Raw genomic sequence first — 16,962 nt, 5'->3', positions numbered from 1 at the left:
TCATGATATCAATGTTGTTTGTGTCATAGCTTCTTTTTCTCCTAATTCTGCTGACGATAATTTTGTCACAGATCTGAAAATAAATTATAAAACGTTAATATTAATTAATATTAATGGACATTAAAAAGTGTAGAAAATGAAGTGAAAGAAATTATACAAATACACCCAAGGTACGGCTGGTTAGTTTAAACTAAAATAGCTATTTTACGTTTTAACATGTTTGTTCAGACCATGATATTCAAAAGTGATCGTATTCCAGTAACATAGGCATACAACGTCTATACACGTCTTCCCTGATCGAAACGAAGCTGTAAACTTAGAAAGAAGATAAACCACACACACACAGACCTACCAAAGCAACATGCTGTTACTAGCGCTGACAACAATTGATGCAAATATTAACTTAATAATTACACAAAACAAAAAATCACACATAATAATCATAATTCGTGCCCTGATAGATTAGACATCTTACTGAACCCATTATGTTTCAATGACTGCGGTATATTTGTACAATCTGAATGCAAATTTTGAAACATTTGCAACCAAACCCTTACATTCTAAGTTGTGTGACTTCATCCATTGTATCTGGTAACTTTCTATTGGCAGTTTCGGGTAAAAGTAAAACAGGTACTCCAGATGAAATGGCTAATACACTGAATGTTAACATTGCAAGTGGTGCCCAATACTTTGACAGGTGGAGGATATATGGTGATAGAATGGCTCCAATCCGACCAGATGTTGAACAAATACCAACAGAAACTGACCTATTGCCAAATGAATAAAGCAGTCTGTTAGTTTGACAAAGATACATTCATATCATATCATTACATCATCATCATTATGGAAAGAAGAACATATCAACATTACAATAAAAAAGAACTAGATTATAACAATGCCAAAATAAAAATGATGGCGAGAATCATTGTTTCTTCTTTATGAGTTGAATAGGGAAGTAAAAAGATGATGTGCATTATTAGAACAGTTGCTCGTTTAACACAGTATTTAACTTTTTTTCAATTGAACTAGACTAGATATAAACACTAAATAGAAGAAAATATTTCTAACCGTATATTAGTTGGATAGAGCTCTGCAGTATAGAAAAATATAATACCGAATGCAGCGGTTACTCCAAACTTTCCTACCATCGCTACTGTCAGTCGTCCTATTCCCATTGCTTTTCAACAAAATAAAAAATATATTACAAAGTCAATTATTGGTAAAAACAAAACACAGTGATGTCTTACTATATTTATTCATAAAAAATCAATAGGTGATTCTAGTACGAATCACCAATAATTAAGACGAACTTTTAATTCATAGATCTTCTTCATTGGCTACCAGTTCATCGCAGGATTAAGTATGAATTACTCATAACCACATTTAAAGCACAGTAGAACTACAGAATATTGCTCAAAATTATTATTTGAGTAGAATCTTGTATCGTATTAACCAGCTCGCTCACTTAGATCATTAGATGACACTATACTGCTTAGAGTTCCATCAGACTTTGGACAGCTGGAGAATGTTCGGCCGTTCCAAGGCAAAACCACGTAACTCGCATTTTTGTCATTTTTGAGATTTTTACATTTGGGGAATTATTACAAATTTATGAACCACAGCAAAAAACAAATACTTCTGGTATTTTCCAAGGCAAAACAACGTATCTACCGGATACGTTGTCCTGCCACGGAAATGCATACGATTTTCGCTTCAAATTTTCACAACCAGCTACAGTTACGTAATTTTGAGACAGAAACCGCTGATGCATGACGATATGCATAGCAACGATTTTAACTAAAAGTAGGCTAGACAGACAGGCCAGGCAAATTAACTATATTTACGAAAAAGTTCAGGCAAGCTTGAAACTAGGCTAGGCTATTATTTTTGACAGACCTACCTAATCTAGCCTAGGCCTACTAGGCTACCCCAGTACTGTCATTGGAACTAGGACTAGGCCTAGCCTAGTAGGATGGCCATTTTTACATTGTTTGTACGTAATAATAATGCAAGTAAGACTATATCCTAAATAGTAGATCCAAATGGCTAAGCCTAGCTTCAAATGCACTCTTGGTTAAGCCAACCTAGTTCGTAGGCAGCATAATTAGTGATCGCAGCCCCTGAGTTTCAATCCATTGTTTTTAAAATCATCACAGTTAGTTGTTTTGCCATGGAATGACCGCAGTTACGTTGTTTTGCCACAGAATATCGCAGTTACGTTGTTTTGCCTCAGAAATGACTTTCATTCTATTATGGAAAAGTTTACCGCGTACAACAAGATCTTCAATGTGGTCACCATTTGAGAAGTTAATTAATAGAATAGAACGTATACAAAGAAAAGCAACAAGGATAATGATGTTTAGAAAGGTTCCTGGGACACATCATTTGTATAGATTGAAAGTGCTAGAATTATTATCTATTGATGACTTGTTTAAATTGCATAGACTTTTATTAGGACTTAATGTGCTGAAATGTTACTGTCCTCATTCTTATAATAATGTAGTATATTAAAACTACTGAAAGGTTTCCGGGTAAGCTTTTACGTTGGAATTCGAAAGGTAATACTTTCGAAAGCTAATTCTGTATTTGTTTCCTTTCCTAGACTATGGAAGCAAATACCAAATCCTTTAAACAAACAGTTTAATTACCTTAGTATCACTAGTTGTCGTAGACCTTTATGGAATTTTAACTTGTTTTATTCATTTTTTAACATAAATGGTTTTATACATGTATGTACTGCAGCTGTGGGCATTATAAATTCTTTTATTATTATCATTATTGGTGTTGTTGTTTACTTACGAATAAAAATAGTCAGTAAACAAGCAACGCCACCGAGTAACAATGTTGCTGATAAAGATCGTCTGCGTCCAAAATAGTCCAGAGCTACAATACTCAATGCATAGGCTGGTATCTCGGTAGCACCAGATACAAGAAAAGATATGTAATGATTAACGCCAAAATCAGAAGTACTCAGAGAGAGGCCAAAGTAAGAGATATTAACAGCAATCCTTAAAAAAAAACAATATTTAAATATTTAAACAATTATTATTATTATTAAAAATAGTCACGGTATTGATCGTTACCATCGTTTGAAGAAGTTTAAAGAAGGCCTGCAAAATGACAGACTCCAGTAACAGCAGGCAAACAAACTTCTCCAAACAATGGTAGATGCTAAGGTAATAGACAGCTTTAGTTTGCCAATTTCGAGTTTGACAAAGGAAGTTTTCCAATGTCTGTTCTGAAAACTATTTAGTTTGCAGAAGTTAGGTCGCCAAAAGCCTCCAGTAACTAGTGTCCAAAAGGCACAAAACCATCTCCAAATTGTTATGTAAATTATGCTAGTGTAGAATATGCTTTAGGGAAGTGGAGACAAACTTTTATTTTTCAGAAGTTTCCTGAGGTTCCTTAAGTTTTGTCACCATGCAGTAAACAAAATGAAAATTTTGCTTGTGTAGACGTTTAGTGTTTCCTAAAAAAAAGCCGTACACATCAGGTAAACATACTATAAGCATAACTTACCAGCATAACATAACATTAAATGTTCGCTTACAAACTGGCCATGGTCTAAATAAATCAAGAAACGACATGAGTGAAGATGGTGTACCCTGAAAATATAAAAGTTCAGCAAGTGAATAGAAGAAATGTTATAACTTAAAAATAATTACATCCTAGTCAAAATATCTAAGAAGCTTACCTCAGAATAGAAAGGTGCGTTTTCATTTAAGGAAACATACATTTCTTTTGCTGTTGATAACTTAATGAAATACCCTTGTTTCGTGTGTAGGTGTATACATTTTTATCTTCATATTTTTATTGTTTGTCTATCAATGAATACCAGAACCAAGAAATAAGATAAATGTGCCCATGTTGACTTTTAAAAAGATACGGGATAAGATACATATACATCTTCACCGTTTATAAATTAAAACAGTATTCAATTCTGGTGGTTTGTAATGTCTCTATGCTTCTTTAAATCCGTTCGTTGTTGAAACCTCTGTATATATTGTAATTGTTTTACCATCAGGAAAAACCAATAAAAAACATTTTGTATCTTGTATGTGAATGAATATTATTATTACTGGAAATTTTCAATATTATAAACAATCATTGTTTTAAAATTAAGAAATATTCGATAACGTTTCATATACCTGATTATATGTAATAACTATTATACGTACCATGTGTTCAGAAAAGTGAAAATCTGTTGGCAAATTAACGTTGTTTACAGTTGCTGCCTTCTCAGTTATATTCTTTGCTTCATCATATCTTTTTTGAGAAATCAGCCACCGTGCTGATTCTGGGAAAAATCTTGAAAAAGAGAGATTATTTGTATTTAAAGAGAGTAATTTCGGTCAAGAATTTAAGCGAATGCATTAATTATTGTTTTGTTAAAAAAACTAAAATAATTTTCTATTAGGACTATAATGTTAAAACATTATATAGAAAATTATTTTAGTTTAACAAAACAATGATGTATTTGTTAATGTATCGTATTTGATAGCTTTTAATATTTTCATACAGGTTTTACCATTACACTGGTGACACTGTTTATCGTTTATGCCAAATAAATGAATGAAAACAAAAATGTTAATCACTTCAATTTACTTTCGCTCTTTGTGTTGTATTCTTTATAATAATTACAAAAGGAAAGGCAAAACTCATGTTATGGACTTGAATATTTGACAATAAAACAATAAAATAGGCAAAAAGTGTTACGGTATTTATACAGTGTTGGAACTTTCTCTTACGGTATATAAAGAAAATATAATAGCCCAGGTACACTAGCCACAAGCTGTAAAGTTCGCCATTCACGGATAAAGTATGCAAGTCCTGCCATGATTATTAGACCAAATGCAAAGAAGAATTCGATAACAAGTCCAGCATATGTTCGTTTGGAAACACCGACAGTCTCAGTACCTAAAGAGATTCAATATGAACAAAAATAAATACCATAATAGTGTATCATTACAGGTTAAGGCCAATTTATACAGACGATCCGAGCGGATAATGGTAGGTGGAAAACCGTACCACGTAGAATTTGTATCTATCATGAGCGGGTTTCCACTCAATCGCTCCTTGTTTTGTAAATGTCTTACGAAATAACAGATTCTATATATGCTAATTTTGTTTTCCGCTTACCGTTAACGTTCGTTCTTGTAAATTGGCATTTAGTATACTAACATTACAGTTTTAAAGGTTTGCTCCGGCAATTTTTAGATCTTTTAAACATTAATTTTGCCAGAGACATTCACATATTAACAATTATTTACACTTGAAGCTTTTTTCTTTGTTTTAAATTTCCTGCTTTATAAGCAACCATTTCTGCTTTGTACCCCATAGCTTTTGGAGGTGTGCCTTTATAACTATGCCTTTTGTTTGTTAACATCTTTGATTGGCTGATTTGTTTTATTATGTAATTTTGTGACTTATATATGTTATCCTTTGTTACAATTCTCTTCACCTGATGATGGGCTATGCCCGAAACATGTCGTAAAAATAAATCTATATTGAGGCAGTTTTAACCTATTTGATCTTGATTTTTTTCTATATCCTGCCTATGCAGCTCTTTGATTTATTATGTTTTTATATATATATATATATAAAGCATAATGTATGTAGGCATACGGCCTATCCACGTTGAAAAACCGGTTCTCGTCAGGTCACCGAAGTTAAACAACGGTTAGAGCTTTGATAAGAATCTGGGAATATCGGTTGCTTTATATGTATAATATGGAGCTGGGTTCAATTAGAAACATCTAGAAACCGCCCTTGAGCATAATGCATTATAACTCAAATTATAGATTAAAATACTCTACCTATAACAAAGGCAGTGATGAAAACAGCAATGTTTGCTGCCGCCGTGATGAATCGCAACGCCGTGTAAGCAGCAAACGATTTCACAAAGGAAGTTAATATTCCAGAGCCACACTGTAAGCCTACAGCTAAAAACAAAACAGGTTTCCTACCAAACCTATGAAGAAAATTAAAACAAAAATGCATATTTGTATCATGTAATAAATCATAATCCCAAATACAGTGTCATTGAAAGAATTATTTATTGGTAAGTCGATATATGAAAAGGGATGTCTGTAATTTGTTTATGTCAAAGATATTTGAGGTTTTTAAGTCACGGAAGAGTGGTTTAGTATATGAAAGATAATTTGAGTCGGTACATATGCGAACTGTGATTTTGATTATAGAGCAATTCAATGGAAATTATGTGTACGGTTACAACATTCGCTGTTTAGCTCATAGCACCAACAAGGATGTTTCATTTGATATAACAAACACAAAACAATAAATAATTGGAATGTTCTATTAATTAAGCGTTTAGTTGCAAATACATTTGACATATGAATTTCGCAATGATAATATATAAGTAAGACCATTCATCAAAATCTACTAACTACATATACCCCTACATTTAAAACTACAGACAGACCAATACGTCGCCGGTCGTCTGTTCAGTTAGGAAATGCCAAAATACTTACTTGTCCGCTAAAGCTCCAAAAACAAGTGAACCAACTAGTGTTCCAACAAAAAAAATTGACTGTGAAAGCGATGGCTTTGCGGCCTTTTCACAGACAAGATCAAACTGAAATTAAAAAACAAAAACTGGTAAAATCAAGATAATGGTTTACAAATGATAAACTAAAAGAAAATGTTACGGAAAAATGTCTGGGCAATTTACAAAAAAAGCCACGGTAATTACAGGCCTTCGTAATATCGACGTCGTTAAACACTGTTTGGTAATAATATGATAACCTTCTTGTTTATACATTTTCATTACAAAATTTGATACTGTAAATGATTTAATAAACATGCAGTAAGCTGTACAGCATATACAAATAAAATATTAATAATAAATGATCCTTCTATATGTTTATTATCTCTTTCTTTTAATTATCTTTCAACTTTCGTATTTTATTTATTCAAACATTCTGAATAAGGCATTAGTATTCGACTTATTTTGTGCCGATCGTCGTCTTTCCTAACCACAGCAAAAAGTAATTCTTTGTTAAAGTGCACAACAACATACACTTAGATTACAAAGGGGAATAATATTAAATTGTATAAACTGTAACCCTTATTTAGTTGCGTTAGAGAGTATGTATTATAATCATAACATAAACCATTGGGGTTTCCGCACGATTTATTATAATGTATTAGCGTCCACAGCCAACTCATGCTAGACGTGATCTCTGTACTTGGTCGTCATACCGCCGCTATGTTGAAGTAAATTGTCCGAAAGAGAGAGACGTATCGAAAGAGACATCTTACTGAAGAATTGCCAAAATTGCAGTATTTCAATTACAATAATTTGCACGTAGAGTCCCTGGATGAGTTACTTCACAACTGGCGCCACCTCCTGTCTGAACTATTATGTGCAATTAGACCGATTACACTACCAGGAATGCTATAGAGCTCCACTTTCTCCTAGAATGGAGAAAATAAGTATTCTATCCATGCTCTTAGTAAATTAACATTTCACAAGTAGGCCTACCAAATACGATGGTGGACATGTCGTGATACCCCATTTCCAGCTTCGAAAGTACAAGTACTACATAGGTTGCCCTGGAAAGTTATATTATTGATAATGATCTAGTCAACGTCCAGATTCAGGATGAACCAGCTTCTCAGGCGAACCGAGATTCGCCGAATTTCTTATGGACTAGTGATTCTACAACTGTGCATGGTATTAATTCGTTTAGTTAACTTTGATTTGTGTGACTCGTTATAATCGTATCACATGCATCATTTGCTCTTTACGATTATATATTATAATGTGCAGTAGGCTACTTTGAAATGTTATTCAGTGTCTTAATGAGCTCTAACAATATCACCTACCAACGTAATAACAAACAAAGGGGGAAAATCACCACCACAATCATTAGGACGTCATTATAAGTAGAGCGAACACTCATTGAATATACTTTCGATCGTGGCGTGCACGGTGGCCTTTAAGCGTCACGGCAACTTTCAAAAAATATACGGCAATTTACAAAATAAACCACGGCAATTTTTTTTAAAAGCCAGGGTGTTTCATTTTTAAGTTGCCGTGGTATTTTTGTTGAATTGATGTGTTTTATTTTTAAGTTTCCGTGATGTTTTATATTAAAGTTGCCGTGGCTTTTTTAAAAATTGCTGTGGCTTTTTTTAAATTGCTGTGGCATTTTTTGTAAATTGCCGTGATATTTTTTTTAAGTTGCCGTGGCCACCGTAGATTTGATAACCCTGACCCACTTAGTTTGGTTTTCGGTAAACCTAAATTAAATTGGATGTACTATCTAACAACTCTTTAAAGAATACCTGATTAAAAAGGGTTGATACAGCATAATTTTAAGATACGTTCGGGTCTTTTTTTGTGTCATTTGAATTTAAAACGAAATGTTTGGAGTTGTGGTAATTTAAGTTCAATGGATGGCGCCGGCATTATTTATACTCACAAAGCATTTATAAGGAATTGAAATGTCTTGTTTTGTAAGTAACTAAGTATGCGCCAAGTTTATGACTATTATTCGATATTTTAACAAATATTAATTTTTAATTTTAATACCTATAAATTTTATACCATTTGGCCTACTATCATAAAAATTAGAGTCATGGACTCATTCATTTTAATAAACATTTCATGAAAGATGTTATTGTATAATACTGACAATATAACGTTGCAATTTATACTTATCCTATACTACAAAGTGTAACACGGAAAGCATCACACTCAATCGTGCATGATAAAGTGACCATCTAATCATTTCTTTTTTTAAATGGTTAATACAGTTGAACCTCCGTGAGCGTGAGTGGAGATTCTGTCCCAGCAATCCTGTTCCCAGCCTCATAATACAGTCCTTGCAGTACCACACAGAAAGACAAACTGTCATATTGATCAACAATCAGAAAAGTGTGAATTTCTACCACCGTATGCCATTCAGCTATAACATCAACGCGTACAATATCTCTTCTCCTACAAAATGTCGACATTTAACCCTCACTGGAATATTTTTCTCAACAAAACGCCAATTCTGTGATAATTTTGTAGTTAAAGGATGGGTTTGTACTAGATAATGTGCTCTCTAACCATTGTTTGGAGAGGTATCTCCCTGGTTCGACACGGTGTCTCTAGGAACTTGTATTACAAAAAGAAACAAACGCGTATAATTCTTTTAGGGGTTCGTATTTGAGAAACATTTGAACCTTTATTAGCAACCAATTACGATATCGATTAATTGTATTAAAATATATAAAACAGCATAATTTTAAATACACTAAGACCGTGGTGGGCGACGATTTTCAATAGAAGATACCGTAGGTGCGCGACTGAGCTATGCTTGGGGCCAAGGTCAGAACATCTATAGAATTGGACCTTTAGTTGACCGGAAATTAAATAAAAATTTGTCAAAGTTCCAGCTTGAAATTAATTAGGCCTATATAAAATATAAAATAATTGTTCGAAACTCAATACACTGGTTCGAGCCAATGCAATTCCAGTGGTTAGTGGTGGTGAGATGGCTTCTTCACCTCATTCCACTAGTACTAAGCAAGATAGTTTTGAGACTTTTACCAACATTACGGTATCATATAGCATATCATAGCATGGGACTATTTTAGATGTTTACGTAACTACCTATATTTGACTTTACCTCTTGGATTATAGTTGACTTGTACTGAGAGGTATCGTATTCCCATCCATTTGTACACAATGTAATGTCAAGTTCTCGAGATACGTTGTTTGTAAAAAGTGCTTCCGTGATGTCTTCGCTCGTATACATCCAGCATTGTGCTTCGTTTGGTATTGTATTTACATCATCTTTAGGTCTTGCTAAGTTTTGTTTTATCTGGATACATGCTTCCCTTTCGACTGAATCACTGTTTGTACAATTAAAGTTTTGTAACTCCGGTACGACACACCAGTGATCTGTTTTAGCGGAGATAAACACATGCGATAGGCTATGTATTGCAACAGGAATGACGATTAGGCAAACCATGGCATACTGTCGCTTCTGATAGCGACCGAAGTCGCCAAGAAGTTTTAGAACATCGTCAAAATCCATATTGTAAAACGAAGTTGATATTAATGTGACTATATAAAATGAATAAAACTCTGGAGTAGGAGAGGACTGCACTGCACTGGCCAATTGGAAGCCATCATCATTTTATAAGTTAGAGCAGCTAATAAAACTTTATGCCGTGTACGATTAGTCCACTATTGTTGCGTGTGTACATTTTACGGTTAGGTGATTCGCTAGACTTGATCCACAAGTTTGTAGTAGTTATTTGTTTATTGATAGGCCTATTACCAGTGAGTGGGCGTTGCAATTTGTGTCTGTTAAGCTTGAATTATACATGAGACGTCATGTGTTATTCTTTTTACCAATTTTAAGCCAAATCGCTGTATAGAACCTATAAATGCGGTGATGGAAATATGATTATTATTCTCTATCCTAAAAATAAGTTTGCAATATGATGATTTTTCGGAACAACTAATCGGAAAAAAATTGTACATCTATAATTTTTATTGTCACCTTTTGGCATCTGAGGCGCTGTAATCGCACGAATTATTAGTTTAAATTACATGTCGTGTTTCGTTTTAGTTCATAAAAATGGCCTCGTTAAGTATGTTTTGTACGCCGTGCATAATACGAGCGTGACGCTAACAAGACGGACAATGAAATGATAATTTGAAATGCTCAAAATGGCCGGCAACGTTTTAGGACATTTATTGTGTGCATTTTAAATGGTAAAGCTCTGTAGAAAGTTGACCATTTTGATATTATAAACTAGTGCTGTATTGAAAATTTCATAAAATCGCGCGTAGTTCAGACTAAACGCGACCGTATTATAAAATAAAAATCTGTTGCAGAAATGAATACAGTATCCTATTACATACAGTATCCATATTTATCTGCTGGTGGTTAAGTAAAAGATTACTGTTCATTCGTATGTTAAGCTAAGTTATAATATAAATTTATAGATCGTAAAATAAAAGAAATGTTTGTGCCGGTACTTTATTTTGACAACTTATATTAGAAGGATCAATAGACGAATATAGGCTATATTCAATGACGTAACACAAAGGGAAAAATGATGTGATAAAGTGTTTTATTTGATATTATCTTATAATAATATAGCTAGGCCTATTATAAAAACATTTGTGTACGGTTAATACTATAAATATATATACAAAATATTACAAGCTTTTTTTTCAAGGCACTTACGGATTACATTTAACTAATTTAATGTTTCAAACATTATATACATACACTAAATTCATAAGGTTCTAAAGACACTCACCGCGCGCACTACTTCATCTGTTGGACATTGCGAAACATCGCAGTGTCCTACGCTGTCGATTTTAAAGACGAGAAGACGATACAACGCCGTAATATACCACACAGGCCATACTACTAATAAAGCAGCATTCATAATTCTAAAATATAACGTTACGTAAAGGTTGTACTAAAGTCAATTGATTTAATGAAAAGTATATGGCAAAATACACGTACAGTTAATATCAACACTCATAATAAGTAAACGCGATCTATATTATACCTGGTATACAAATTGAAGTTGGTGCCTTCATGGCCACACATAGCTATTTATTATTGCCGATCTCTTTCTGCTAGTACAACATTAAGATCAGATACAATTATTTACAAAAATAAATAAAAATAAAATTGTGTAAACTAAGTTATAGGCCTAAATATATTACAAGATTATATAAAAAATGCTGTTGGAAAATCAGATAAACCTTTTTTTTATTGTCACAGAATTGGGTTAGATGTGATTGTGTTTAGTATATTTTTTAATAATTACATAAATACACTATTTTATAGTAATTCACAATAAAATAAAAAGCAATATCAACTTTGTTATTGTTGATGTTTTTTTGAAGGGCCGGGAGCTTTGTACTGTAATTTTTAAAGATGAACGAGTCTTACTCTTCGCTGTTCCTAGTCCATAGCCAAGATTTTTAAAAGAAAATATAGCTATAGGCCTAGTATAGTAGTAGATGAATGATTTGCCAAATAATTGTCATGAGGCCTATTTACCACTTTCGCTGCTGGTTTCTAACTTGAAAAGGGCACCTTAGGATTAGAATTATTTTGAACCGAACGACTCGACATCCCTGTACGAGCTTGTGCTCTTACATAGGCCTAAAATACAATAAGAATTGGTTTATATTAAATTTACTAAATACTCAATGTTTTGACTACCACTACCTACCACATTGATACTAAAAAAAATCAATAATGTACCGGTAAACAGTTTTTTTAAGACGGTTATTTCATCAAACATGTCTATTTAAAGATTGACATTAAACTTGAATTAAATTATTCTAATACAAAATCTAATGGCAAAATGATTAAATTAATGATTTTTCATATCTGATTTTTAAAACATTCTCTGCCAATTTTATATATTTGCCAAGGAAGCAGACAAGAAGAAGATGCAAGATGAAATAAAAGTAGCATTTGGAAAACAATAAATTGTAGAATAAATATACGAGTCCATGGTTAAAAATGGTTGCAAGGTCATTAATATATCGATACCAAAATAATAACACGATCATAAATTTCTATTCCTTTGACATTATAATACAGTCTATTTCGAAAAAGAAGCCCATAGTATCTTGAAAAGAAGCCATGGGCTTGATATCGAGATGGACTTCTGTTCGATGTGTTACGGTATATTATGTATATTATTGTTTGATCTTGAAAGTGGTTCCACAATGGTTCATAAACGTTGTTATCTGTTTTTGTTATTACATTTTATATTGAAATTATATAGTAAACGTCTTTTATGTCTTAAATAAGTAATAATATACACATAAATAACAAAGTAACAATAAATACAAACTTAAAACAGTAGTAATATTACAATATGATTTTACAACCAGTACTGCTTATTAATGTTTATAGTACCCAACAGTATGGAACAGTTTGCCTTTTATATGACCTTTGTACAGTTTTAAAACTAATGTAAATGGAGTCAAATTTAGAAGAAAAAAATGTTATGTATTGACCTGTGATTGTATAATAGAGAATGAATACATTGCCGAATGGCCCAAGTAAAAAAACAGTAGTAAGTGTATATCGTGAATTTAAGGAAGGATAAATATAAGATTTTTGACGTTTTCAATACTTTAAACATTATAAATATTCTTTTTAGCTTTATATTACTTTTTATGTATTAATTTAATAATTAAACTTTTGAAACATATCCATGTATAAATTGGAGAATTATCATCAAATCAAAAAACTAGATATTTAGGATATTTTTATAGAAGAGGGAACATTCCCCCATCTTTGTTATGTACCTGCATAAATATTACAGTGGAAACTGTATTAAGGGGACACCTTTAGGACCAGTGTCCCCTCAAAGTCTGGTTACCAATATGACACAATGCAATGACACAATGCAATGACACAATGCAATGACGTAAGCCACAACGCAAAAGATTATTCGAACTTGCGTTGCGGCTTACGTCCTTGTACTGCATCCTAGTGGGAACCAAGCTTAATAGAGTTTCCCTTGAACACTGGCTGGGAGTTCTTATTTATACAGTCAGTACTGTGCTTTAAGGTTTACTATAGAGTAACCAATTACAGTACTTTTGGTAAGCTCACTATACTGTCAAAATATAAGATATTATTATAATTTTAAAAATATGTGAACAAATAACAACATTTTCACATGTTTTATAAAAAATATTTATCTTAAATAAAATAAAGCACTTTTTTTTAAAGGCAGAAGACATGGCCACACCACTATACGCTACTCTAATTTATTCTTAAATCCTAATTTTTTTGTCAAATCAACCTCTAATTTTATCACATATTGCAACTTAGCACCAAATTCAGCATGATCTAGTACCATTGAGGTATTAATAGATTGACTAGAGTGCTAACTATGTTACAGCAAAATGATGAGACAGTGCTGGTGCTTTAAAATTATCCACTGTATCTGTTCAAAAGTATTATTTAGTAATAATTAATATAAAACAATAACTTACAATATTATGAAGAATACATGAGTCAGAAAATATATATATATATATATATAAACAGAACAGGCAAAGAACATTAATTCTAAACCGCCCGGTGATATACTGAAATTTAATTAATTAATTTGAAACGATAAAGATGAGGAAATCTGTGAGAATGAGAAAAAGTCGCCCCAACCGAGACTCGAACTCGGACCGCCTGCTTGAGATATGCAGATGTCCTAACCATTAGACCACTGGCAGGGGCTTTCATGGTTCGAACTCGATTGGATAGCGACTCTTTAACACTCTCGGCGTAGTACGGCGGAACAGCACTAGCCCTCAGTTGTTGATATATATATATATATATTTAAAATATAAACATACATAAACGTACAGTCCAGTTTTTATAAATTACTTATTTTTTTATGGTAATGAATAGAACAATTTATTGTTAAATATGGAGTTAGCTCTCTAGCCAATCAATTAATACTTCAAGTTATAGTACAGAAACTTCATGTCAGATACCTGTTGTGAATTCTGTTTGACAAGATGCTCTGGTTGTTAGTTTCAGGTATCAGACCATTTTATATAATTATGTGGTATATTTTGTGTTGGCTTACGACATCCGGTATTATTAAATATTATTTGAAGGTTTTTCTGGGATCTTTATCTGGATACCAGCTAAACCATAATAAGTTAAACACCCGGGTTTACAAATACCATACAAAACGCCGGTATTGATGAGTAATATGTCTTACTAACAGAGGAGCCATCATTCACAAGGCATGTTTGATAGTCACTTATTACAATTGTATTTCTTTTAATCTATTAAACTTATTTAATTGTCATAAAAGGTGTGGCATTATCATCACAGTCATCTATGAAAGGTTTACTATTGCAAAACAATTTATATACTTTTCCTGTAGTTGTGTAGCAACTTAACCAGTTACTCTAATAACGAATGTTGTCTGATAATAAATCATGTTGTTTATGCATGGCTTGCCTTGGTTTATGTTATGTTGAAGTGATGTTAGGCCTCTTGGAATTATCTGGACATTCCTTGTGGATCTGGACAAGCCACTTTGATCTGATATCCTACTGTGTGGCCTAGTGGAGAGTATCTCATGGTATGTTAACATGCGTTGTGGATCTGGACAAGTCACTTTGATCTGATATCCTACTGTGTGGGCTAGTGGAGAGTATCTCATGGTATGTTAACATGCCTTGTGGATCTGGTAAAGTCACTTTGATCTGATGTCAGTTGTGGCCTAGTGGGCATTTATTTTTCTGATAACAGGCTTGATGAGTTACTTTCTGAACTTGACCATAAATTATTATTCTGATATCGTTTAGTCTAGTATCACTGTGTATCAGTTATCAAATTGATCGGGCCTTGTTGGATGGTTCTGAATGAGGTCTTGTTTGGCAACAGGTACCAACATCTTGCATAAAACCTTCTATTTACCATATGTTGGATTCTTGTAGGTTGTTGTAGAAGATTTAAAAAGGGGATTTATATTCTGAAAGAAAGGCAAGTATGTATAGGTAATATTTTCATAAACATATAATTAAATTTCAATTAGTATTTTCAATGCTAATGTTCCAATGCAATGCATGTTAATCACAAAAATTGATATAAATATATACTTATACTTTTAATTAAAGGTATTTATTAGTACTGTTAGATTTAACATTTTCAATTACAATACTACGATACATCATAATCATACTAGAAATAGATATAGAGATAGATAGAGAGTTCAAATGCAAATAGAAATGTTTAAAATAAATAATGTTTTCTTGGAACATCAGCTACAGTGAACTTGGATGCTATGTAGTGGTGACTCTACATAAAAATGGTCTGGTCCTTAAAGGGAAACCATAAATAATAAATAAATAAACATTATTAACTACAAGATAAGAAAAATAATCATTGCTTACCGCATCTGTTCGTGCATTTTCTAACTCTTTCAAAAATTTAGCATATTCTCGTTTGTCATATATATATGTAGCTATCTTCCAGGCCAGCAGAAGGGCTAGACCAACTAGTAATATACCAATAATGATGCCAATAGCCAGCCATAAGGCATCTATTCCTTCTGGGCAAGCTGAAAATAAAGTACCACATGTTGATAAACATTCATATAAATTATTAACATGAAGTGTTGCACATGTTGAATCAAGACAAGCTGTGTTTGCTGCACTTGACTGACATTTATTTGTCTGCAAATATTTCCTACAAAAAAGCCATTACAATCATTTTTTTCACTCTACTCTATCATGCATTTCACATACTTTGTACAAACAAGTCTAGTATATTAATGAAGTCTCAAATTGAAAAATAAAAGATGTTTAATATACAAAGAATACAGGTTACTTGTACTCTTTGATAATTCTTTGTGAAAAAAGTTCAGTATGCCTGCTGATGTCCATCAAATTGTCCCTGTCAAATGAGGGGATGTATACTGTATATATGAAGGTGTGTGTGTGCGTGTGTGAAGTGCACGGAGATCTCAATATATAGCTCTATGTCTACACTATCAAAATAGTTTGACAAAAAAGTGTAATGTACCCATTACGGTAGTTTTCATCACCATATATGGGCACATGTTTTTGTCACATAAAGTTTGATAGTGTAGACAGAGCTTTAGACAATGTATTGGGTTTCATTTTGCTGGGGTTTTCTTTTTACATTACTTACATGTTATTTTCTGTACCAGAATCACCTCCATTGTTCCATTCATAACAAAGTTAAAAGAGAAGAGACAACCAAGTTCATCTTTGTATGTACAAGGATCAGTTCCATTTACTGTGAAAAAAAATCCACCAATTTGGCATAAATAAATTCATAACCTCCATACTATTATTTTATTTTTATACACTTTTATAATTTTAACTGTAGTGAACTACTTTCTATCTATAAATATACCAGATATTTCAATAAAAGGTTAAGACAATTGTAGAGTACAATGATG

General features: G+C 32.6%; 2 protein-coding genes across 2 annotated transcripts; both read right to left on the bottom strand.

Annotated features, from left to right (window-relative positions):
- Nucleotides 1–10,052, bottom strand: LOC144843363 (organic cation transporter protein-like). The gene is made up of 10 exons (XM_078700154.1): nt 9,642–10,052; nt 6,492–6,595; nt 5,817–5,971; nt 4,749–4,917; nt 4,179–4,308; nt 3,520–3,605; nt 2,800–3,008; nt 1,069–1,177; nt 558–767; nt 1–73 (listed from the first exon to the last, which is right to left on the bottom strand). The coding sequence occupies exons 1-10, from the start codon at nt 10,050–10,052 to the stop codon at nt 1–3; spliced, it is 1,656 nt and encodes a 551-aa protein (XP_078556280.1).
- A 2,016-nt stretch (nt 10,053–12,068) lies between these two features.
- Nucleotides 12,069–16,797, bottom strand: LOC144843362 (integrin beta-1-like). The gene is made up of 3 exons (XM_078700153.1): nt 16,689–16,797; nt 15,929–16,095; nt 12,069–12,155 (listed from the first exon to the last, which is right to left on the bottom strand). The coding sequence occupies exons 1-3, from the start codon at nt 16,729–16,731 to the stop codon at nt 12,069–12,071; spliced, it is 297 nt and encodes a 98-aa protein (XP_078556279.1). The 5' UTR covers nt 16,732–16,797.
- Between the last annotated feature and the right edge of the window lie 165 nt (nt 16,798–16,962).

This window comes from Antedon bifida, chromosome 5, assembly GCF_963402885.1.
Source record: "Antedon bifida chromosome 5, ecAntBifi1.1, whole genome shotgun sequence".
NCBI classification, from domain to species: Eukaryota; Metazoa; Echinodermata; class Crinoidea; order Comatulida; family Antedonidae; genus Antedon; species Antedon bifida.
This window is presented reverse-complemented; position numbering and strand designations above follow the sequence as displayed.